The 24,505-nt window shown below is 40.0% G+C and overlaps 1 protein-coding gene across 1 annotated transcript in view; it reads left to right on the top strand.

Moving 5' to 3' along the window:
• The window catches only part of yjefn3 (YjeF N-terminal domain containing 3), a 60,502-nt gene extending 39,045 nt beyond the window's left edge, over window positions 1–21,457 (top strand). The window contains exons 2-6 of the mRNA XM_008407229.3: window positions 6,406–6,514; window positions 14,937–15,047; window positions 19,230–19,343; window positions 20,291–20,441; window positions 20,664–21,457. Of these exons, the coding sequence (XP_008405451.1) occupies window positions 6,406–6,514; window positions 14,937–15,047; window positions 19,230–19,343; window positions 20,291–20,441; window positions 20,664–20,860 (682 nt within the window). The 3' untranslated portion in view covers window positions 20,861–21,457. The remainder of the gene's footprint in view (window positions 1–6,405; window positions 6,515–14,936; window positions 15,048–19,229; window positions 19,344–20,290; window positions 20,442–20,663) is intronic.
• The last annotated feature ends 3,048 nt before the right edge of the window (window positions 21,458–24,505 follow it).

Raw genomic sequence — 24,505 nt, 5'->3', positions numbered from 1 at the left:
AAAATGTCTGACCTGAGTTAAACTTTTTTAAAAGTTTACCAAATATTCAGGACAGGTATGTGAACTTATGAATTTGAGGAAAGTGAAAATATTCAGATTATTCTGCCATCAAGTAAAAAACAACAACAAAAAAACATGTTGGTCGTCATAACTGTAGTAAAACAGGAACAATTTATGTAGTGTGATTTAACGTTAGTCAGAAAAAAAGCCGTTCTCTCTGTATTTTTCCGTACAGTGCATGAAAATATCTGCTTTGATGGATTAAACGGACAATAATACCATGCAAAACACACCCACTGCTGCTTTATTCAACGTTTTTAACCCATTTTCAATTTGATGCCAGAAGCAAGTTTAGAATAAGTTGGGTCAGGTGTGTGCTTGCCACTGTGTTGCACCATCTCTCCTTTCAGCAAAACTGTGCTCGAGAACAAGCAGAAGGGGGAGAGCGGGCTGTGTATCTACTTTCGCTCATGTTTAGGATTTAGGGAGCTCAACAGCTGTGTGTTCATGGTTATTGCTCGGCTGTGCGGTGAACCCTCAAGTCTTTTGCAGCCTTCAACCACGTTCCCTTCCAGTATTGTCCTCGCCTTCAACCACGTTCCCTTCCAGTATTGTCCTCTGTGCTTAGCGCCATGCATCGTTCCTTCAACTCTGACTACTTTCCTTATTCCTGCTAAAGAAAATAATCCCGACATCTTATTTTTGCCACCGACACGTTTCGTAAGGGAGATGACATTTTTAAGGGCGACGTGCAAGTTTCTGCCTCGACTGTGGCGACGTCTGTGGACTGGTGAAAGCAGGAACTCGAGCTGTGCTGCTGCTTCGTCCACACATGATCTTTCACATACTTTCACATATATCAAACTTGCCACAGCAGTTTGGGTGGTCTGGTCTGGTCTGTTCATGCGCTGCTTCCGGCCTGTTGCTACTGCCACTTTCTGCTTGTTTCCCAGGCCTCTCTTCGGGCGCTGAGGTCAGAGCTCCTCTTATCCTGACATGCAGAGGACTCACTCTCAGAGGGCAGATGAGCTTATTTCTTTATGGCCTTGCCATTTCTTAAAAACGGCCGCTGGAGCTGGCTGGAGTGAAATGGTGTCTTGCATGCAGACCCCAGGAAGCGACGTGTTTGTCTCGTCTCACCAGTGTATGTTTGTCACATGACCTGTGACCAGTTTCACAGGAGCTGTTTGTTTCAACAACATCTTCCGTTTTGCTACTCTTCACTAAATGCCGGGTTTATTGATTCTAAATTACACGGTTAATTATTACCTTGCTAACAGTTTCTCCTACCTGAGCTGTGGACCTCTGCAGCTCCTCCGAAGTGATCATGGGCATCTTAGCTGCTTTTTTGATTAATGCCCTACTTGCTTGGCCTTCAGATGAGGTCAAAGGTCATCTCAAAGCAGGTTTAGAGTGGTTGATTCATCTCTTTGTTCAGTGGGATGCTGGGCTTCATGTCCTTCACAGAACAGCTGTATTTAAATCCACTATAAATTACTGACTATTTTAATTGCGAACGGCAATAACAGGGAACTAATTTCCAATAATTAGTTTCAACCCCACATAGCAGTAAATTGAGAAAAAAAAAAGAGTTTTCAGATAAAAGCAAACATTTTTATCTTTTATTTTTGTGGCTGTGTAAGTACAAACTGTTGTTGCCATGTTTCGGTTACGATGGGGTATTAGGGCCATGCAAAAAAGATTAAAAAACACAATTAAGAGGATAGATATAACATCACGAGAATAAAGTCATATGAGATTAAGATCAAAACTAACGTGGGAATAAAGTCGTAGTATCACGAGTCATAACATTGCGACCATTCTCGTAATATTATGACTTTATTTTTTCTTAACGTGGCCCTAATATGCCGCCGTGTTCATTAGCGTACATTGCCCGACAGCGTTAGCGTCTCGTAAAATGACAAAACATTTAGTAGCTGCTAAGATCTTGCAGCTGAAATCATCATAATGCATCAGCAGGAGCTTGCTGTTCTCATAGTCAAACGCAGCATTCGCTTTCTTAATATCAGCGATGTCAGTTTTTGTCATTTGGCTGAAAACAATCTGCCAGTGTGATAAATAACATAGCTCTGCCAGGAGAGAGAGAAATGTGTGCTTGTTGAAAATTTCTGTCTCTCTGGAAAAGTGGAAATCAGTCAGAGTGAGAGTGGGGGTGGATCGAGGCTATTTCGGTCTTCCAGTAATAAGGCCTAGAAAAACGGAAGCCCCATCTGACATTCAGAGGTGGATTCATCTCTCATCAGATGCGGATGCTTCACAGGTGGAGACCATGTACAGTGTTAAAAGCTGTTTCTGTCTCTCTCTTTGTTGTTTTTTGGTGTGAGTAGTGGTTGTTTGAATCTGATATAATGATTTACTATGTTGCGCTGTTTTCTGCAGTGGGATCGTGTCAAACGTGTGTTGCTGTCATTTGTGAGAGCTGCTTCTTCTTCTTCTTCTTCTTTTTTTTTTTTTTTTGACCCAATCACATTTTTTATTTATCTTTGCAGCATACGCAGCCGGTTGTTGCTACACTTGCCTAAATTCCCCAATGTGGTCATTAAAGTTTCATTTTACCTCATTTCACGTGTAAGGTAAACAGACTCATTAGGCAGGTGGGATCGTAGCTGAGTGGATTGACCGATGGTGACACATAACAGGAGCACTTCACGCGCAGCATGGGGAAATTAACTTTCCCTCCAGAGAGAGGCGACTGGCTGAGGCTGCAGGTGCAACAGAAGGAAATGCTCATGAGGGAATGATATATATTTATTTCTTTAGCTGCGGGTTTGCTTATTTGCGCATGGTGACGCTGCGGCTCATTTTCAACGACTATTTGGAAGCAAAAAATCTTTAATAAAGAGATGTGTTCGGCTTTCTAATAAAGCTACTGTAAAATGAATTGTTTCCAGTTAGCATTAGCAGAATGCGAACTGCTAATTGAAAAGACGTGCAGTTCGCGGCGTGAAGCAGCCATCTGTCCTGAACAACATGTGCTGCTTTCCCTGCTAAAACTGGCAGCTCCCGAGCAGCAAACCCACAACAGTTTGTTCTGTCAATAATGTATGCGATCAATGGATCAATAGTTTGCGGGTCGACCAGCAGTACTTGTTCTACGGTCCAGCAGCACCAAACTGAGATGTTCGCCAATCCCACAGTAAGCTGAGCCGCTTATTAGACTCTTTCTGAATGTGCAGCCTGATAAGGACCAAAATAACTCATCGTGATGCAGAACTGCGCAGCCTAATAAAATCAGCAGGGCACGCTGGCGCCAGTGCGTACGGCAAAACGGAGCAAACCCTGTGGACTGAGGTGAACTTTCTAAAGATCAGCTTGTCACAGTGGCTCAGGAAACATCCCTGAAGTGAGCCGTGGGTGACAGCTGCTGCCGCTCCACTGGCACAGGTAAATGCCAGGAGCCCCACTTGGATACATGGCGTGCTGACACACAAAGCGCACGGACCTTCACACACACACACACACACACACACACACACACACACACTGCTGCCTCAGACAAACCCAGAAGGAGCCAAAAGAGGGTTATGGTCTTCCCACTGTCAGCATACAGTATAGAGATAAAGAGATATTCCTGAACTTACCTTACTGCAGAAAAGCATTGTTGTTATTTTTTTTTCTTTTAAAGACAAGTTAACCCTTTCATGCATGAATTATGATCCTTTGTGTCAGGATTTTTTTTCCAAAATATTTTTGATTTTCTTAAGGCATAAAAAAAAGGTAAGACAAATAATTATGTACATTTTTTATTTTTTTTAAATCTTTTTTTTTAGGTGATCATTTGTAATTTTCTACAAATACAAAGTTGCTATTTGAAAAATACATCAGTAGTATTGTTCTTTAGGGGTTATCTGATGTCACAATATTTTTTTTACCTGCTAGAGTCGTCTACAGTAGAAGGAAGGACCGGGTCGGTTGGCGTGCTTTTTTGTCTGTCGGCCATATTGGATTTAACAAAAATAATTCCTTGCATTTGCAGCTGATGACCAGTAAGTTGATAGTGTGTTTTATGATGCATTAGTGTCCACTTCAGTGGTCTGTGTGCATTTATAACATAAAAATCCACAAGAAGCACAAGAAAATGGCTTTTAGACAGCTGCCCACTGGAGTGACCACTATGCATGAAAGGGTTAAAAAATGTGGCATGCATATGTAATTATTCCCTTTCATTATGATAACCAGGAATACAACTCGGCACAATAAATTGCCTTAAGATCTCCAGTGGCTCTGTGAAGGTCTCACATAATTATTAGACTTTAGTGAACAAACATCATCAAGCACAAAGTTAAGTACACAGGTTAAGGATGAAGTTGTGAATATATTTAAAGTAAATGGCCTTTTCTTGTACAGCACTTTCTAAAGTGCAGAGGACCCCATTGCGTTTCACACTACATTCAGTCATCCAAATCACAAGAAGCACTTAGCAACTCTGGAAAAGAAGAATCTATTGACATATTTTTCCTACAACTATTAGTCGTGCAACTGTTGAATATGGCCTTTATGGAAGCCTTGCAAAATTAAGGTTATTGCTGAATGTAAGGACAAGTAACATTTAAAGTTCTATTCTTTATTTATTTATTTATTTATTTAAATGTATCATCTCCATCGTGACCCATGGTGGTGCCATGATCATGTAGAAATCTATTGAATTTAACTTTGTAACTTCAAAAATGTTTCTAATGATATGGGCTAGTTTAGGACGAGGCAGTGTGAAATAAGAGCTAAGAGAAAATACATCAATTTTGTTTTTCACTTTAACTCTTCAGCACGAGCAAAACAATTGACCTGCTTCATCGTGGTGTCCTAGGTTGTCTGCAAACTAGCGGAGCTGAATGACAATTCTGAGAGCATCAGCACCAATTTGAAGACAACAAAATGTTTCCTAACAGCTACCTTTGAGCAATTCAAGTTTTAATAGGATGAGGAAGTCCCACTTAAATTCTGTGACTTCCTTTAAATAAATATTAATGTCTTTCATTTGCATTGCTGGGATATTCCCTTAATTTGACGTCATGTTTAAATGACAATTTGAACCCACTGCATCTACTGCGTGCATTAACGTCACATAAACCTCTGATGTGCTGTTATTGCCCTTGTGTTCTTTGATGAAAACATGATGTAACAAAACTGAACATAACTGATGTAACACAAAGAAATATGACACGCTTACAGCACATCCAGAGGTACCCACACAAAGAGCTCTTGATCTCCTTTCAACTACCACTGAGAGGTAAAGGTTTGAAGCCTAGTGCGGCGACTTGCTGAGTTAAGTGCTGATTAGATACGCGCTATTGATTTCCTGTATTGATTCTAATCTCGTCCGGTCATATTAGTTTGGAACATCCATGGAAAAAATGAACAGCTTCAGTAATGTCACTTTAAATTTCCCCTGAGGAGGATATGAAATCAAAAAAAAAAAAAAGTCTAAAATATTAAGCCGCGGTATCGCGGTCTTCTGAAAGTGACCGCTTCATTAGGGGTTTGTTTTTTGAGAGTGCAGTACTGAGAATGGCCACCAGGTGTCCGTAGAGTAGAAGGGATATGCATTCTGTTCACAGACGCTCAAAATGAGAGGACAGGCTCTTTGTCATTCCTGTTCTGCGCACTGAGGATTAGATGGCAGTGCTGTGCTGCTGCTGCTGCTGCTGCTGCTGCTGCTGCTGCTGCTGCTTTGTCTGATCTGCTTTATCTAGCAGGAAATCATACATGTCAACAGGCTTCATCAAGAACAGGAAACGCTTAATACCAACTCGAGGATGTAAAACAAAAGTGTAGTCAGAGAGATGTTCCCAGTGGATCCCAAATACATAAAGATTAAAGATGCCTTCATACGTGTGCATCAAGCACGAGCCGTTTGTGAAAGATCAAGCAGAGGGCTCAGTCTTGAATTTCCTGACCACGTCGTACTGAAGATGTGGAGTTTTCTCACAGGAACATGTTCACACTCAGAACTGATTGAGTAAATCTCGAGAAGCTTCTGGAAGCTCTCATCTCCTAGCGCATAGAATATGCATGCACATGTGTTTGCACAGCATATGCACATGCAACTCATGTTATTAGGTCTACTCTCACTACTCCATAATTTGCTTCAGCTTGACATCATTCCAGGGAAGGAAATCGGAGTGTTCAGGTTCACCTGAGTCAGGTGACTGACCTGACTCTCCAACACAGACAGTCAAGACAGAGATAAAACCCCAAATAAGCTTCGGAGTAACCAGAACCTTTTCCATGTCTAAATACGCTCCTAAATCAACAATCTGGAGAAAACCTCCATGGCCACAGAAATAACATTACTATTGGCTGTGCAGACACAAATTACAGGTATTGTAGAAATGTATTTATAAGCGGGGTTATAAACTTCATGCCTTATCTTCTTTTTTCTTTCAGCAAAGGGGATGCAGCAGCTATCGAGACAGAACTACTGAGAGACTACAAGTTTGGACAACAGCAGCTCATAGAGCTTTGGGGACAAGCATGTGCTCTCGCCATCACCAAGGTACAGATAGAAAAGGTTTTGTTATTAATTCATAAATCTGCTTTTCTTCTTTTGTTTACTTTCATTCCTTTACAGGAAGCATGTGAATGACAGTTTGAGAAAAATTGAACACCCATTAAAGCTGCAGTATGCAACTTTTATAAAAAAAAAAATAAAAAATTGCTAAAATTATCATTAGTGGCAGAATAATATAAGACAGATAATCTGTGAAAAATACTGAGCTCCTCTGCCTTCTCCCACTGCTCCCAGTACTACCTGCTGAAGCACACCACTCGGTAAGAAACAACCAATCAGAGGCAGGAGGAGGGTCTTAGCGCTGTCAATCAGTCTCGCGCTCACCCCATCCTCCTAGTTCTACGCTACAGCTGATTCACCACGAATGCTAAGGCTAGGTAGCATAGCCTTCAATGATGGCAGATAAACGGTTTTCCTGGGACTGTAAATTGTTTCTCTACCATTAGCATATCGAGCAGCGTTGATTGAGAACGCTACAACCCAACCTCTTTGCCCTGATTGGCTATTTTTGACGGGGAGCGGTGCATTTCTTCAGACGGCAATAGTAGCTGAGGAAAGAGGTGGAGGAGCTGGACTGTTTCCCATGTTATCTGTCTCTTATTATGTTGTCATGACAGGGTGTCAGTCTTAACAAATATGTAAAAAAAACATTTTTATAAAAAGGGTGGGGCAAATTGTCTGTACCATTTGCTTTGACTGTAGATTGGAGTTGAGCGTAAGCAGATAGCTGTAAGGAGACATTTTAGCCATATTTTAGCTATTTTAAAAGAAATGTGCCTCAGAGTCATGTCGCATTTATAGCTCAATGGACAGAGCAGCAAAAAGTTACTAATTAAAAATTATTTGTACCTGATCACCTATAAACTATGAATGCTTCTGTTGCAATTATTATACAATAACTGTCAAGGCGTGCAATAATTGTTGCGCAAATATTTCAGTTGAAACACTAGATTATTTCTTCTCCAATTATATAAATGTGTTTAAAGTAACAGTTGGATTTTTATTAGTATTTTTCCAGCAAGAACTTCTGCTTCCTCAGTGAAAGTCTTATAAATCTTTCAGTTTCCCTTTTTCAATCTGCGATACTTCTTTAGGACTTTTTCAGTCATGTTCCTTCTCCTGTAATAGGAAACATAAATCCAGTCCTGTTTGTCTGCAAAGAGAAAAACAGATTTGGAAAAAATCAGTTTTTTCTAAATCAGTTTTTTTTTTTTTGAAACACAAAAAAACAAAAAACTAAAGATGGATTAAAAGTTAAAACTATCCAGAGAGTGCAGGCTTGTTGAATGCAGTTTTATGCAAATCTATTGAAAAAAAGCTCCACTCTGCATCTCTTGGCAGACCACTTGTAAAGGTCATCAGTTTCTGATACGCTCTCCTCAGCCCACCAGTTTAAGCCTCCATAATCAACACAAATCTCAGTGAGTCCCCTGTGTGTCCATTTGATTGTACAAGAGGGTAAGAAGTCACAGCTGCTGCTTCTTACATTCCCCTAATTTGCATCCACTTCCACACAAATGTCTGATTGTGATGTGGAGTGAGTGTTCTGAAATTTCGGTGACATTTACATCCAAACATTTGTGCGGTTCACCTCAGGGCAGAACACCTGAGCTAACTCTTTGGCAGCGCCTCTTTACGACAAAACCACACGGCCACTGAAACGGCGCTCCTCTTCTCTGGTGCGGCGGCGCTTTCATTGCATTTTGCGATCTGGACTTTTTCAGGATGAGGTGTGTGTGTATGTATGTGTGTCAAGGAGAGCTGGTAGGAACACATGTGGTTGCCTTTGACTGGACCACGGAGTTGGTTGACTGCCACGCCGGATTCCACTGTGGGCTTTCACAGTGGGCTGTGATGAATGAGAGTCCGGGCTACAAGACACATGAAACTCTGTTTCACTGGGAGGAGAGAGAAAAGACACACAGAAACACACATTTATGGTTTAAGGGCAAAGGGTCGCCAACAGCAGCTTCCTCAGGCACCTTCCACTAAGCTGGTTTGATGGTATGGAGACGGTGGTAGGAGTTTGTCCCACAATCGATGGGTTGCCCATTCAATTCCCGCTCTGTCAGCCTCTGTTGTTGCGTCTTTGGGCAAGACACTTCACCCACCTTGCCTGCTGGTAGGGGTCAGAGGCCCCGGTGGCGCCGGTGCATATCAGCCTGGCTTCTGTCAGGCTGCCCCAGGGCAGCTGTGGCTACTATCCAGTAGTCTGCCACCATGTGAGCATGAATGACTGAATGCAGTGTAAGCGCTTTGGGGTCCTATGGACTTGATAGAGGGCTATGCAAGTACAAGTCCTTTACCATTTAAGCAGGGCTGTGCGGCGGCGGCATCGGTCAGAAGCACAGCCTTTATGTTATCCCCTCATAGTGTGTGATTTAACCAACCACATCCACTTCCCCTCTATTATCATCAGCCGCCGTTGGCCTCATGCCTGGCCCTCCACCAGCAGACCCTACAGCTTAGTGTTACTAGACAAACACGGCCTGGATGCGGCAGATCACGGCTGCCCACAGCCGCCAGCAGCGCTGGCTGTTGAACATGACATCACTGCTATTTAGGGAAAATTACAGTAGGAGCAGCAGACAGTCTGATTTCACTGATTTCATTGCTGGCTTGCTGCTCCTGCTGCTGCTGGACACCACACAAACAAGCGTTTGCACACTCTCACTTTCTCTCTCTCTCTCTCACACACACACACACCTACAGTCCTGGTTGCCAGATAGATTATAGGTTCTCTAAAAGTAATCCCTTTAGTGTTCTAACAGCAGTGGCCACAACCACCAGCTCCAGACTGAATGTTTCTGTATCAGTCTGAGGGTTTTCAACACCTGAATGGAGACAGGAGACGTTTGTGTTGCCATGCGGCAATAAATTATTCTTTAGCTCAGGACCACTGTTTGGTCTTAGTGCAAATATATAAAAAGAGTTCTGTTTTCTTGATGTGTGCTATTAGGCCCGCTGGTATTTTTTTATTTTTTTATTTTTTAGGTATGGTGTGTGTTTCAGGACAGCTTGGAAGGATGGCTTGAGAGGTTTTTGGGGATTTTTTTCACTTCTTAAGTGTTCCCTTTGAGACACTTTTACAATCAAGAAAAAACATATTTTGAACAGTATTAATGTTGCTGCTCTTACTCGGGCTCTTTCTTGTCCTTTTAGACATCTGTAGACTCTTTCTGGAGTCCAGTAGACCACGACTATATTTATGTTTTTATAATTAACTATTTATTTTAATGAACTGCTTCCTGATAAACAAGTGTGGCATAAAAATGTTGCTTTTTCAGCTAAAGTAATTTGGGTCACACTTTATTTTAAGAGGTGTGCATAAGACTGACATAACGCCTGTCGTAAACATTTACGACTGTTGACACACTTTTGATGGACTTTTAGTGCAACTTTGCCCTAAAAGTGTCATTATTTACCATATTACACTTCATGCCAGCAGTCATGAGGATGTATGAAGACTCCTTCATGTTCATAAGAGGTGTTATGTCATGTTTATGACATGTGGACATTATGTGTTTTGTCAGTCATATGCACAGCCCTTCAAATAAAGTGTTATTGTAATTTGCATAGGCAACCACAGCTGTCGGTATTCTAGTGCAAATTAGAGACGTTTTTAATTTCTTTACAGTGTCCAGCAGGTCCTCTGTGACTTTCCCTCTGGGATTAATAAAGTACATTTAAATCTATTCAAATACTGTATGTAGAAGAAGGCGCCCTAGTCAGAGGAGCCAAAAACTTTTTGGCCTAGATGTAAAACGCTGTGTGGCAGAAACAAACTCTGCACATCGACCTAAACACACCATTCCCGCGGGGCAGCATGTTGGGGCAGCATAATGTTGTGATGAAGCTTGTCCTCAGCAAAGGCATGGAGGCTGGAGCTCAAAGATAATCTAAGCTAAAACTAGGACAATTCTGGAGAAAAAGTGAAAGTTCAGCTTTCAGTAGGACACCAAGACTGTTCTTTCCGCTCCCCAACAGGGACAGCAAAGATGGGGAGATTTATGGAGCTATATTCAGGACAATCTCAGAAGAAAAGCTGTTAGAGGCTGCAACAATCACGAGAATGGCCCCAATCGATGCGCACACCTAAATGCAATTGAAAATAGATCTATAGCCACAGTTCCTCTACATCCAATAAGATCGAGTATAAGCTGCTTTGTGAGAAAGAACGGATGCAAATTTTAGTCTATAGGTTTACAAAACGTGTAGTGAGACAACCACATTGACTTGAGATGGTGAATACAAAATCACACAGGTGTCTTTCCAAAAGATCTTAGAAAAATAACCATGCATCCATTTCCTTCAACTTCGCAACTTTGCGTTATGTTGTTTTGGTTTATGACACAAAATATTAATAAAGTAAAATTAAGTTGGTGGTTGTTGCATTAAGTGTTAAGTTAAGGACTTCATCCTAAAAAGTAAAATAAAAAATACTGCAGAGTAAGTATATTTTATTTGTATAACACCTTTCTGAGGCAGTATTCACAAAGTGCATCATAGTAAAAAAAAAAAAAAAAAAAAAAAAAAAAAAAAAACTTGTAGAAGCAATAAAAACACACAAAAAAAGACATTTAAGAAGTTCATCATCCCAACATAAAATTGTCGCTCGTTTAAAAAAGAATGTCTTAATTCACTTCTAAAAAGCTTTAACAGAGTCCAACAATCGCACTGTGACATGATGAAACGATAAGACCCTCTAAACACCCAGAAACTGAAGGCATGAAAGAAATATGCTGAAAATGTCTGTAGAAATTCTTGCTGAGGTGGTTTGAGTTGCTTGAAGGTATTTTGGAATAAAGCTGTCCAACATATTTCACCCAATACAGGAAGCAAGCTTTTATTACTGCTGGATATGAATCTATGCAAAATACATTAAAGAACAGAAAAACTGGGTCGGACTTGCAAGCTGTATCTCACATGATGATCAAAAAAAAAAGAGCTGATGAATTCAATATTTATGTGAAGATCACTCTGGCAGTCCCTCTTTTCTCATTAAAAGGAAACATAAAAAACAAAAAAAATCACATAAACAAAGCAGTTGGGCTCCAAGGCTGTATTAAACATGCCATTTATCTCCCCTTCTGGTAATTACTCTGTTATTTGGTGATTTGAGAGCCCTAAATCAGAATTAATGACTAATTTCAACAGATTTATATCAGATTCATCAAGCTTTCCTTAGCAGATGAAATTACACAGCTGCTTGATAATGCTTTACAACATTGCATGAAGTGAGCTGCGGTTTCACGCGGCGCTTTACCCTCGTGGGTTCTGCAGCAGAAAGGATCCCTCTTAACATTCACAAAAACAACTATTAAGCTTGCCTTTATTAATGGGAAATGTGGTGAGTCCATATGTAAACAACATTCTTGCTTAAATCATCCCATTTGAAGAAGGGACAGGCTATTTTGTTCATCATAGATTAGTGGATTTATTATTATTACTGAAGTTCCTCCTCCCCACTGAACCAGCAGATACAGAGCGCCATTATGAACAAATATAAAAACGCATCTTCTGTGTTATTGCTATATAACCTTTAATCATTATGTCTCATTTTAGACCAGGGGTGTCAAACTCCAGCCCTGGAAGTGAAGCTTTAATGCAGTTGTGTTGAACCAGGGACCACATCTAAAAGTTGCACAACTCCGGCTCTATACAGTTGATGTCTGAGACCCCTGATTTTTTCCACCCCAAACGCTGATTTTTTTTCCAAGGCAAAACAGTAAAAAAAAAAAAAAAAAACACATTGTTCTCAGAAAGAACATGCTTGAAGGGCTGCATTGCTTTATTTTTTGCACTGACTTATCACATATTACTCAGCCATCTTTGTAAATATATACTTCCAAGAAAAAAAAAAGTTCCTCCTCACAATTGTGCTCATTTGCCAATTGTTGGACAGTTTGCCTCTGAGCAATTTAGAGGGTTTGTCGGAAGAAAAATAGCTGCCCGTTGGCAGCAATAGTAAAAAACACGCTTTGTTGACAAGCGTATATGCAGTTTTGCGCACGAGAATGAATTCCTCTTAAAACTTCCCCTATTTTTACACCGCAAATACAAACTTGGGATTTTCTAAATCTACTTCTTCCTTCTACTTATTGTGAAGCAGAAGGAACATTTGAAGAAATGAAGAAGGTGCCCCTGAACCTAAAATACTGATGTGTTTGGACCCCCCCCCCCCTGCCCCCCCAAAGAAACCCCACTACGCATCACTCTACAAGGTGATAGCATCATGTTGTGGGTGAGTCTTTTTTTTTTCAACAGAGATGGTGTTAAGAATGATGAGACAGATCAAAAACACTGGGCAATTCTATAAGAAACCCTCTTAGAAGCTTCAAAAGAAGCGATGTTTAAATAGCCAGAATTCAGCTCAAAGCATATAAGGTAAGGCTTGAAAACTGATACCCACAGTTTCTTAAATCTGTCTCAGCTTGAACTTTTTTGCAAAGACTAATTGGCAAAAGTATCACACTCTAGATGAACACAGCTGGCAGAGGTGTTTTCTCCCAAAGACTTGCAGCTCTAATTGTAGCAAAAGGTGATGCTCCAAAGTACTGAGAACTAAAAATAGGCCACACTATTCATTTAATTGACAACTTCATTTATCGATACCTTACTTTAGCAAAACCAAGTCTTTTGTCCAAGTTTAATTCATAATTAACCTACTGACAAACAGAGAAGCAAACAATCACACTGCTTTGTTTCTACAAAGTACAAAGAATACTTTCTGGTTTTTATTGCGAGTGCTGATCTCCGTCGTCACCCAGACGCCCAATTTAAACCCCACGATCGATCCCACATGGCCCACGGCAGGCGAAACAATCTCCCTCAGATCTCATTGAGTTACCGTGATTATTTCTCCGCTGAGCTGTTATGATGGAGATAACAGCCGCTTTCCCATATTCCGGATTCATCGCTCTAGTTAATGCGCTCGGAGTCTTGTTATCCATCCAATTATCCGACGTGGACGATGGCCTGTTTCCCCCGCATGAACTTGCTGCCGTGGTGAAAGACTGAGTTGAAAATGGAGGTAGATGAGTTTTATACACAGTGGAGGAATTTTCGTCTACGTTTTATTGCTTTTGATGGATGAGCGCTGCTAACTAGGCCATGGACACTTCTTTCTCACGATACACACGTTTCTATTGCTGGAAGAGTGTCGACTTTAAAACAAGCAACTCTTTTAAAATATAAATGTAACAACTTTGAAGTATAGATTTAACAATTATAGTGAAGTGAACAAATTCATTACGGTGTCCTATTTTTGATCTGATATTGAGAACTGCTTTTCAATTTTTAGTGCTTTGAAGAAGCTGTGAAAAGTCGGAGTGAAATGAATGAGGACCATTTTATTGAAAGTGAACATGTACATATGCTCAAAGACACTCTCGCTAACGTGGCGATTTGGTTTATTTGAGAGAAACGGAAGATTGGTCTCTCAGGAAGACATCCCCGCAGGCGAATACCTGTCTGCTTTAAGAAGGTGTGGGCTGATTTACAAGGGAGACTGAAGCCACTAAACAAGACAGACGCCAGCAGCCCATAGCAGTCGGGATGGAGACAGAAGGTGTGTTATATATACAGAGGCATCCCGTGAAGAGTGAACTGGAATTTTTTCCACTGTTGCCAGGGTTATTTTAATGATAATAGACTGTCTCTCATAGACGCAGTGTAGCTGGTGCCATTTTCAGCCTCCTCTGGCAGCAGCAGCAGCATTCTGTGGCCTAATATTTAAAGAATGATGAAGAGCCTGAGGTAAAGATCGGATAACCCGTGCTGAATGAGAACCACAGGTCAGAGTGCCAGAACCGAGCTGATGCTGTAGTTTTGAACTATTTTAGCATTTAGCAACCAAAATTCTTGAGAAGATGACGGATGCACGGCTAACTGCCGCTTTGGAAAAATGTAACATTCTTAATACATCTCAATCAGGACTGTTGGTGGTCAATTAAAAGAGTCTGAAATAATGTTCGGGTGTAAAGTGGCACAGGGAATTGAACTGTTCGTCTTACCTAAACCTTTCATACAAAAGACCACCAGATCTGAAATCATTGATTCCACATGACTGCTTCAAATTACAGGTCTTCTTCAAATGGATTTCTCTGTGGCGATCCTCACGGTTCTGTTTTGGGGCCTTTGTTATTTCTTGTTGACATGTTTCTTCTTTAGCTCAACTGCGCCAATGTGGAGCCCTCGATTCAACTCACTTCAACTGATTCAATTAAAAAGTACTTTTTAGTTCAAACATTTGTTGTTGTAACTCATGCTAACCAAGTTTCTTCAGAGTCACGATGGTGATGACTGTGGGCAGGAAAGCTCTCCCATAGAGCGAAGAAAGAAGCTATGTAAGAAAAATAGCACTCCCTTGCTTTACATATCTTTCACATTTATGTCTCCCCTTCAGGCCTATCCACTGAGTGCTTTATCGAAGAAGCAACCGACAGTGCTGGTGATCTGCGGTCCAGATCAAAACGGCTCCATCGGCCTAGTGTGTGCCCGACATCTCCGCATATTCGTAAGTAAATACAAAGCAAACATATTAAAATGACTAATGTGGGTCTGAGAAATGATTCGTTAAAACGGTCTTAAAAACAGCCTGGCGAGTCATTCAGACAAATGAAAAACAATCTCCAAACTTTAACGTGTGTCACGACTAACAGGGGATTCTGTATACAGGCCTTAAGTGCTTTACAGAATTTCATTTCGGCTCCTGTAAACGGCTTGAAGCAGTTATCCCATTACACTCTCTGCAAGGGCACTCAGACAGTCATGATGATATCATGCCATTGTTACTCCCATTAAAAGCATCTTGAAGCTTTGCCTCACCCCCTCCCTCTGCCCCCCCGGTGTGATGTTGGAGTTATTTCTGGAGCTGGCATACTGACTGACATGTCAAGACAATTTATTTTAAGAGCAGCGATTCATCACTTCCATATATCGCTGACAATTTTAGCGTCCCTCATATTAAATGTGCGATGTTATCCCGTTTTAGTCCTTGACTTTATTAGTGGAGAAAGTCTGAGGTGAAGTTTGAAGATCTTTGGCTTAGGATGGAGTCCATTCATTCAATTTAACGCAAGTCTCAGATATGGTAGATTTACTGTGCGTGGACAGTTTTGAGTTACAAACGTGTTTGGGGAATTTTGATTTAAGAAGGCAAATTCATCTTTATGGAGTCTTCTCTTCCAAATCCTCTCATATGATTTCATCACAAGAATGAATAAACGAAGATTTTGATACTGTTATTGTTGAAAACTCTCCATTTTGGCTGAAGCAGTTAATTGGATTAATTGTGTTCAATGGAATATTAAAACTATGAAATATTCAACTAATTTAGTACCTGAATAACTGTTAACTGGAGTATACAGACTTTAAAAAAAACAACACCCTCAGAGCTGTAATTAAGCCAAAATTACACAACAAACATGTACATTTTCCATTAAAGATATAAATCTTTGTAAATATGTTCATCCCAGAACTCCTTAAGCAGAATAGTTTTAGCGTCATCCGTGTGGAGTTAAAATGTAACAAAACATAGATATTCAAGGGCATATATGTGATACATTGGTTTTATTTGACCCTGTGCTACATAAATACATTTTCATTTCTCTGGATTTTAAAAGACAATTCAACCTACACAGCTGAACGGGGGGATCATGCTTGTCTGAGTTGAGAAATAGCGCTAACTTTGAACAGCAGATCACTGTCTGTATGAAAGAGTACATGTGCTTAAAGTGTGAGGAGATCCCCGTCAAAAGGACAATGGACACCAGAATGAGAGAAACATACATGCACGAGAACACACACACACACGCACACGTAACACACACACACCTGACACAGAGCTGTAAATGTGATTAGACAAAGTATGGAAATGAACATGAAATGTCCAACGTTGTGCATGTCGGACAACATGTCAAACCTTTATTCAGACTCTCGTGTAAATCATGAGGTTTCTCATTGATATGAAAGAAAACACAATTCAGCACAACAAAGTACAGTTTTTGTTTTTATTAAAGCTAATACGCTTTGAAAGTAAAAAAAAAAAACAACGATTAATTCTGCAACATAAACCAATGCAGTTCACTATTCAGTGAATTATATTTCTTCGTTGAAATTTCATAATATTAGTCATATAATAAATTATTTAAATCTCTATTTTACACATGAATTACATTTTAATGCTGGGTTATGTAAATGACACAAGTTGGCACACACTATTTAAAGAAGACACATTATTACATGTGGAAAATTGTATTGTTTTTACAGAAAAATTACTTGCTGTTACTTTTAATGTCGTGTGTCGTTTTAGTTGGTCATTTTTTTACACGATAATGACAAACTGTTACTATTAATGTTGTGTGTTTGAAAACTAAACTCTACAAAGCACCTCCATCCCTCAAGGGCTGGAAGCTTGGCGCTGGTGAATTGAACATTTACGGGAAAATAGCTTTTCTGCACCATTTTTTCCTGGCTATTGTCTTAATGACTCTGCAAACAGTCATTAAGAGTTCTTCTTCAGTTTCTCTGAATTTGCAGCCTGTGACTTCTGTTCAGGTCAAACAAATGCCAGGTCTAGTGACTAACCCTGACAAAATCTATTTTTTTCTATGTTTTCTTCTCAACGGTAATTCCCAGTAAGGGGAAAGGGCAATTTAAACACAAATCGACATAATTTAACTCACAAAATGAATTCATATGGAAAATTTCAATACATTGGGTAAAAAAAAGAAAAAGGAAAGAGTTTTGGTGGAAATATGCCATAGGAGCAGTGAGTGTACATGAACCAAGCTATATTTGCCACGTCTCAAAATACCAAACCAAGACTCACTGCCAATTCGGGTGTTAGCTCAAATACGAACCACAGATACAGACTACGTGTACTTGCTGTGAGCTTACAGATATATTGAATCTGTGGTAACACTTTATTTGATGGGGAGAGGGGGCGGGTGAATATGACTGACATGACACGTTCATAAACATGACATAACACATGTCATGAATATGAATAAGCTTTCATGAATATTTATGACTGTTGTCATAAAGCGTAATTCGGTAAATTATGACACTTTTAATACAAAGTTGACATTATTCAAAATGTCTTTGTTATGACAACTTGACATTTATTAGTTTAATAAACTAGTAAAGATTTATTAAACTTTGCCTTTAATAACATAAAGTTACTTAATTTTTAAAGTGCAATCAGTAATACTTTTATAACAAATTTATATCAGTAATGATTTGTTGGTTAATGTCAAGTTGTCATAACAAAGACATTTTGAATAATGTCAACTTTGTATTAAAAGTGTCATAATTTACCGAATGACACTTTATGACAACAGTCATAAATATTCATGAAGGTTTATTCATGTTCATGACAGCTGTTATGTCATGTTTATGACAGTGTCATGTCAGTCTTATTCACCCCCCTTCAAATAAAGTGTTACCGAATCTGTTATCCTCAGAACAAACACTAAGAGGGAATGGACCATTAACACAGCCACGTTAACAGGAAAAACCGTGTTGTGGTTATTCTGTGTTCTTTTGCCTTGTTTCCACTGAGTGGCACGGACCAGTGAGACTCAGCATGCTATTTTATGGTCTGGTATACTGACAGGAGCATTTCCACCACCAGCTGGACTCTTAATGGGCATATGGGGTTAAACCCAAACACCTAACTCTGCATCATTCTAATGTGACAACAAATAAGATGCTATTTCTGTTCCCACATCAAAGGTACAGTTTGTGTCCAGGATATGTGGGTTCTGCAGAGCCCAAGTTGTCATAACAACTTGGGCTCACAGGATATGTGGGCTCTGCAGAACCCACATATCCTGGACACAAACTGTACCTGTCAGTTGTACAAAGAGCTATTTGCAAAAACCAATCACCATGGAAACGGTTTCCTACCCTGAGCTTCCTCCCTGATGGACACGAAGAACACCTTATTGGGCCATTTAAAAAAAAGTATGTTTTTTGTCTACTGTACAGTTTATATGTTTCTATGTCTATATGTGTCCAATTACTCTATAAAGTTGACTTTGATACTTAAAATGCTCTTGAAGTCTTATAGTATTCTGTAGAATAATGGAATTAACATTTGACATAAATATAAGCTGCCACGTATTTAAATGAAAGAAAAGTGTCCCAATCCACATATTCCTAGACCTAACTCGATGTACTTTAGGATTGCTTTTGACATTCACCTGAAAGGCCTCGGTGGATGCACATCATAGGGTCCTTGTGTTAAAAGTTTACGTGAAAGTAAGATGTCGACAAAGTCACCCTTAATGTAAAAACAGCAAGGGGAAAGGGAAATTTAAACACGAACCGACACAATTTAACTCGGACTCATTCTGCTGACTCTTAAAGATTTATCTTTGTGACTGTGAAAAATCCATGGTCACAGGTGCTTCCTGCTGAGCATCACACACCTCTCAGACAGAAGGTGTCTGGATTTCTACTCTTCTCAGCTTCCAGCTATAACGGGAATTTTCATACAGGAAACAGACTGTTGAAACCACAACTTCTGATCAGGGTGCAATAGTATTTTCTCCCCGCAGTGAGCTGCTGGTCAAATGTGCAGAGAAATTTTCCACACTGAGTCCAGAGCATTGGCAAGAATCTCGAATAAAAACCTTTTTCTCTCTTGTGACGACATTTTCTCCATCTTCATGTTTTTCTGTTTCTGATGCAGGATTATGAGCCCACCATCTATCACCCGAAACGTTCCTCTCACAGCCTGCACCAGGATTTCACAATTCAGTGTGAGAAGATGGACATCCCTTTCCTCTCCTATCTCCCTACGGAGGTCAGTAACCGTTTGAAAGAGTACATTTTGCAAGACCTTCAACCTTGTTCTACCACATTGTTTTCCATTTGTGGCTACAGTTGGTTTAGTTTGAAACTTATTTCAAATCCTGTACATTTATGGGTGGTATTGAGGCTGCCATTGTCCAAAACTGCAACTATTACTACTAACCGCTACTATTACTGTGACTACCACTAGCACAAATACTACAAACGCTACAACTGCTGCAACCGCCACAGCTCATCACATCTCATTGTTCTTCCTTATTAAATTTTTTAATTAAAACTTTAAGCAAGTTAAAGTATTTTTCAAATTACAGCTGAAGAAGAAATTACATGACAATTATTAAAAAAAAATTAAAAAATACGAGTAGTACCATCAGTACCTGTTTGAGAATTAAGAAATGGATTAAGTCCTGGAGTTTTATGTGAAATTCTTAAAACATCTCACGACTGAAAGCGAGAACTGGAGTGAACATTTCTCAAACTCTTGTAGTTAGCTGTAACTACAAGAGTTACAGCTAACTACAAGCCAAGATGTTGTAGTTAGCTGTAAAACTTCAGCCAAAAGGGATTCCAAAAGCCAAGGGATAACGGGACATTCTAAAAAAAAAAAAAAAAAATTAGCATGCATTTTTTGTTGTTTTTCTAATTTAATTGTTGAAGCAGGACTAATGGTTTACCTGCGTTTAAATTATTCTCACACCAAAACATAGATAAAAAAAAAAAGATTAGACATCAAAACATAAATATATCTTAGGAATAAATGGAAAATATTTACTTTTATCCCGCCGGAGTGTGTTTTGCGTGCGTGTTAGATTCCAATAAACAAACTTACCATTAGAGGATGGAGTTAGGAAGAAAAAAGTTTGACTTTGGCTCAATGTTCTGTTTGAACTGTATGCACAAGGAAACTATATTATTCACTCCAACTTGTTCTTTGTTCAGGTGCAACTCATTAATGATGCCTACAACCTAGTGATCGATGCCATGCTAGGCCTGGAGGCAGACTCATCCAATATTAAGGAGCCATATTCTGGCATCCTGGTCACCCTAAAGCAAATCAAGATTCCCATTGTCAGTGTGGATGTGCCCTCAGGTAAGGTTTTAATAATGTGCTTCTGACTTAAGGCCAACAAACAAAGCAGGATAAATGAGCCGCAGGGCACCCAGCTGGGAGCCCTGGCTTCCAAAAGGGAGTTTTCCAAGTCTGCATTCAGGCGTGAAGAATAAATCTTGCGTTGCTGTTAGCTTAGTCTGTGTTCATCAAAGTTCGACTTCAGCAACTTTCATGCAAATACTAACATTTTGTCTTCCCCAGGTTGGGATGCAGATGAACCAAGTCAGGATGGGATAAACCCAGAAGTTCTCATCTCACTCATGGCACCAAAGAAGTGCGCGCTAAACTTCTCTGGGAAGCATTTCTTGGCTGGACGCTTCCTGCCCTATGACATTCAGAAAAAATATGAGCTTAATCTCCCAGACTACGCTGGCACGGACTGTCTCCTGGAACTGTAACACACGGAAACACAGGAGCTGGTGTAACCACTCTGCCCTCGGTCACATTTTATAGGTTGTTACTGTAATTTAACGTCAACATCTCGGCTGTTTAGATCCAAAATGCACATTAGCCAAATGTGTTGTTGAGCTGCTGTAAAAGGATGAATCTTAGAGCAATGGCTTCGAGTCGTGTCTGTTTAGGAAATGGCATGAGGAGTTTGTTGTCAGTCGACGTGTCAGAGCTGTAGCATTCCACCGTTTTCTAGTTTCCAAAATTGGCAAAGAAAAAAAAAAGTTTTCTATCATTAAAGTCACTGGATTTTTTTTTTTTCTTTTTCCAAAAAACTGAAGCTTTTATGTTCTCATGTACTCCTTCTGTGGACCCTTCTCCCTCAGTGTGCTGCTAAAATAACGTGGTGTAGGTTGGCGTTTTGGGTATAAATATATAAAACTATATATATTTGTGTTCTTTTGATTGTTTGGTCATTTTTAAACTTGCCACTATGTTCTTTTAGTTAATGCATTTTGCTTTTACAAAACGTTCAGATATTTCTTGTTGAACAATAAAAAAAAAATAAATAAAATATCTGACCAATTTCAGGCAGCGCAACGTGACTGGTGTTTTAGACTTTTTTCACTAATATAATGATAATAATTAAAAAATGTACTTGGGTTTTTCTCAAAGCTGCCTTAAAAACAGACGTAAATGATGGCAATATTAACTTTAAACAACACAATATTTGGAAGCACTGGTCCAAATTATGTTTAGTGTTCATTCAGTACATTTGCTTATATACTACAAGATTTATTCATCTTTGGTTTTCATGAAAGACCAACACAGTCAGCCACACACTGACTTTGAAGTGGAGGAACACAGTTGTATTTACTCAAATTAAAACATATATTTAGGGGTCAAAGAGTAAAAAGGACTTGTATGTTTATACAACTTTGGAAACCACAAATATTTTTTTCTATCACTAAGCATTCATAATAACTTAGTGTCGGTCTGTCACAAAAATATCAATAGCAGATGTCAAAGTTTGTGGTTCTGATGTAACAAAACGTAAAAACATTCAGGTGCAGGGCACAGTAAGTCTTCAATTAGGTTGCTCTCCCATCCCCATGTGGGGACCCGACTAGAGTAACACAAGCACTGAAGTAATCAGATATTGAAGTAATGTGCATTCGAGCATTTGAATAATGGCCACTGATTCATTGAGTTTGAAACAGAAGCATATTGCAACAATTAAAGCCGGGCTTCTTGAAAAGAACTCGTATGGTTGCGCTGCTTTCCTGCTCCCAACTGGATTTGGTTTGTTAATATAAGCTGTAAACAGGTGAGATCGGCCTATAATCAGCCCAAGAAGAAGATCTGTCCGTGTGGAGGCTAGCGCTGCAGCTTTCGGTGAGAATGACTTAAGACGGACGTTACTGTGCTGTTTACGGCTGAGGTAATGTGTATTTATACAACCTTAGGAGCTTCTTCAGCATACTAATGCACTAATGCCTGGTGAGAGTGCACATGTGTGAGTGGGTGAGTGGGTGTAGGCAGTCAGTGAAAAGGAATGTTTATATGTTGTTCACTCTGCACTGTCCAAAGCAATTGGGAAATAACTGTGGAAATATCTCTGAACTGTCAGTGGCCAAGTCTTTAATGTCCGTCCAAGACTCTCTCAGGCAACAATGGGTCTGTCGTTACAGTGTCAGTGGTGCTCATCACTAGAGCGGGTGAGTAATAAACACCGGAGTCCTTGATTGATATAAATTTATACAGTCAAATGTAACTGCAGCTGTTTTCCAATGTTTAGGAACAGACTGTGCGTGGTAGTTTTGGATATAGGACGTATGGGCAGATGCCCAGGGTGGCATCAGAAAGTTGCTTTGGGGGCAACACAAGCACTTGTCATATCACCTCCATACACCTTGAAGAAATTTTCTTCTGCTTCTGATACAAGGTGCAGTAAACTGCAACCCCTGCTTGCTGCAGAGAATAGAGGAACTATTTCAAACACTGCAATGGAAAGTTAATCCTGTGCCAGGATTTAGATGATTTCCTCAAATTTCATTGGCTGTGGGTTGGCTGAAGGAGGAGCTAATTCAGTCTTATTTGTGTAAGAAATTTCACTAGTCAAAGACTTAGCTTTTTGCCTAAATCGTAATGTATTGCGGCATCGTGATAAATTTTCAAAATAGTGAAAAAAGTTGCAAACATTTACAAACATTTTTTCCATCCATCCATCCATCCATCCATCCATCCATCCATTTTCTTAACACCCTTGTCCCTTAGTGGGGTCGGGAGGTGCTGGTACCCATCTCCAGCTAACGTTCCAGGCGAGAGGCAGGGTACACCCTGGACAGGTCACATTTTTATATAAGGATTAATGTTGAGTAAATCTATGAAGGGGTCATTTGGAAAGACTAAAAGGAAAAGTCTAAAATGTCATGGAAACAGCTTTCAAAGGAATAACTTTGCCATACGGGGAACTCCGTCTGTTGCAACACTTAGGAGAGCTACACGCGTCCAAGTGCCATTCACTGTCACGGAAAGATCCAAAACTTCCCGGCAGGGCATTGTTTTGTCATTATTGATCATGAGTATTCACTTCATCTAATAGTCTGTTAAATTTGGCTACCGTACATAAACATTTATCTGATTTTGGTTGTTCTTAATTGTTTGCAGTAGCCGCTACAGTCCATCCATCAGGGGGGTTGGGAGGGTTGCTGGTGCCTCTCCAGCTAACGTTCCAGGCAAGAGGCGGGTTACACCCTGGACAGGCCGCCAGTCTGTCGTAAGGCAACACAGAGACAGACAGGACACACAACCATGCACACACATTCACACCTAGGGACAATTTGGAGAGGCCAATTAACCTGACAGTCATGTTTTTGGACTGTGGGAGGAAGCCTGAGTACCTGGAGAAAACCCACACATGCACAGGGAGAACATGCAAACTCCATGCAGAAAGACCAGGGCCGGGAATCAAACCCAGAACCTTCTTGCTGCAAGGCGACAGCTCTACCAACAGCGCCACTGTGCAGCCCAGCCACTACAGTGTTTTATAAAGAAAAAACATTCAAAGGTGCTAACCAGAATGTATATTTGGTGGAATCAGCACTCTAAAGACACTCCTATCATGATTACCCTTTTGTTTTTTGTGAAAATAGCTGATTATATTAGTTAAAGCATTATAACTGTGATCTACAGCTTTGCACAGTTGAGTGAAAAATATTGAATTTAGAAGTCTATGTTTATCGCACAAAACTATATGAAACAAGGGTATTTATGCACCGGCCTGAGAACCGTCTTAGACTATCTACCCAATAGCCACAATCAAGTCAGCTGCCCATCTGGGACTCATTCAGCAATAAAGTCTTCAATGGTTAACATCATTGTGCATTTCTACTTTCAACTATACCGTTTTCTTTAACTTTTGTCAAGCTAAATACAGGGGAAGCATTCCTTCAGCTGTTGCTGCTTAACCCGGTTTTAATGTCAAGCCAAGTGGGATTTATAAAAGAGCTGAGTTAAATTAGTATTTTTAATTTCCACCACTTTCTCAAGCAAATACACGTGTTTAAAACGAGCCCAAGTACATTGCACCTCATAAGCACGTCTCGCGTCTGTGCTCTCAGGACTTTTTCCTGAATGGCATGCCATATGAC

Source organism: Poecilia reticulata, chromosome 4 (genome assembly GCF_904066995.2).
Source record: "Poecilia reticulata chromosome 4, P_reticulata-male-v2, whole genome shotgun sequence".
Lineage (NCBI taxonomy): Eukaryota > Metazoa > Chordata > Actinopteri > Cyprinodontiformes > Poeciliidae > Poecilia > Poecilia reticulata.
Note: the sequence above shows the minus strand (reverse complement) of the source record. Positions and strands in the feature narration are given on the sequence as shown.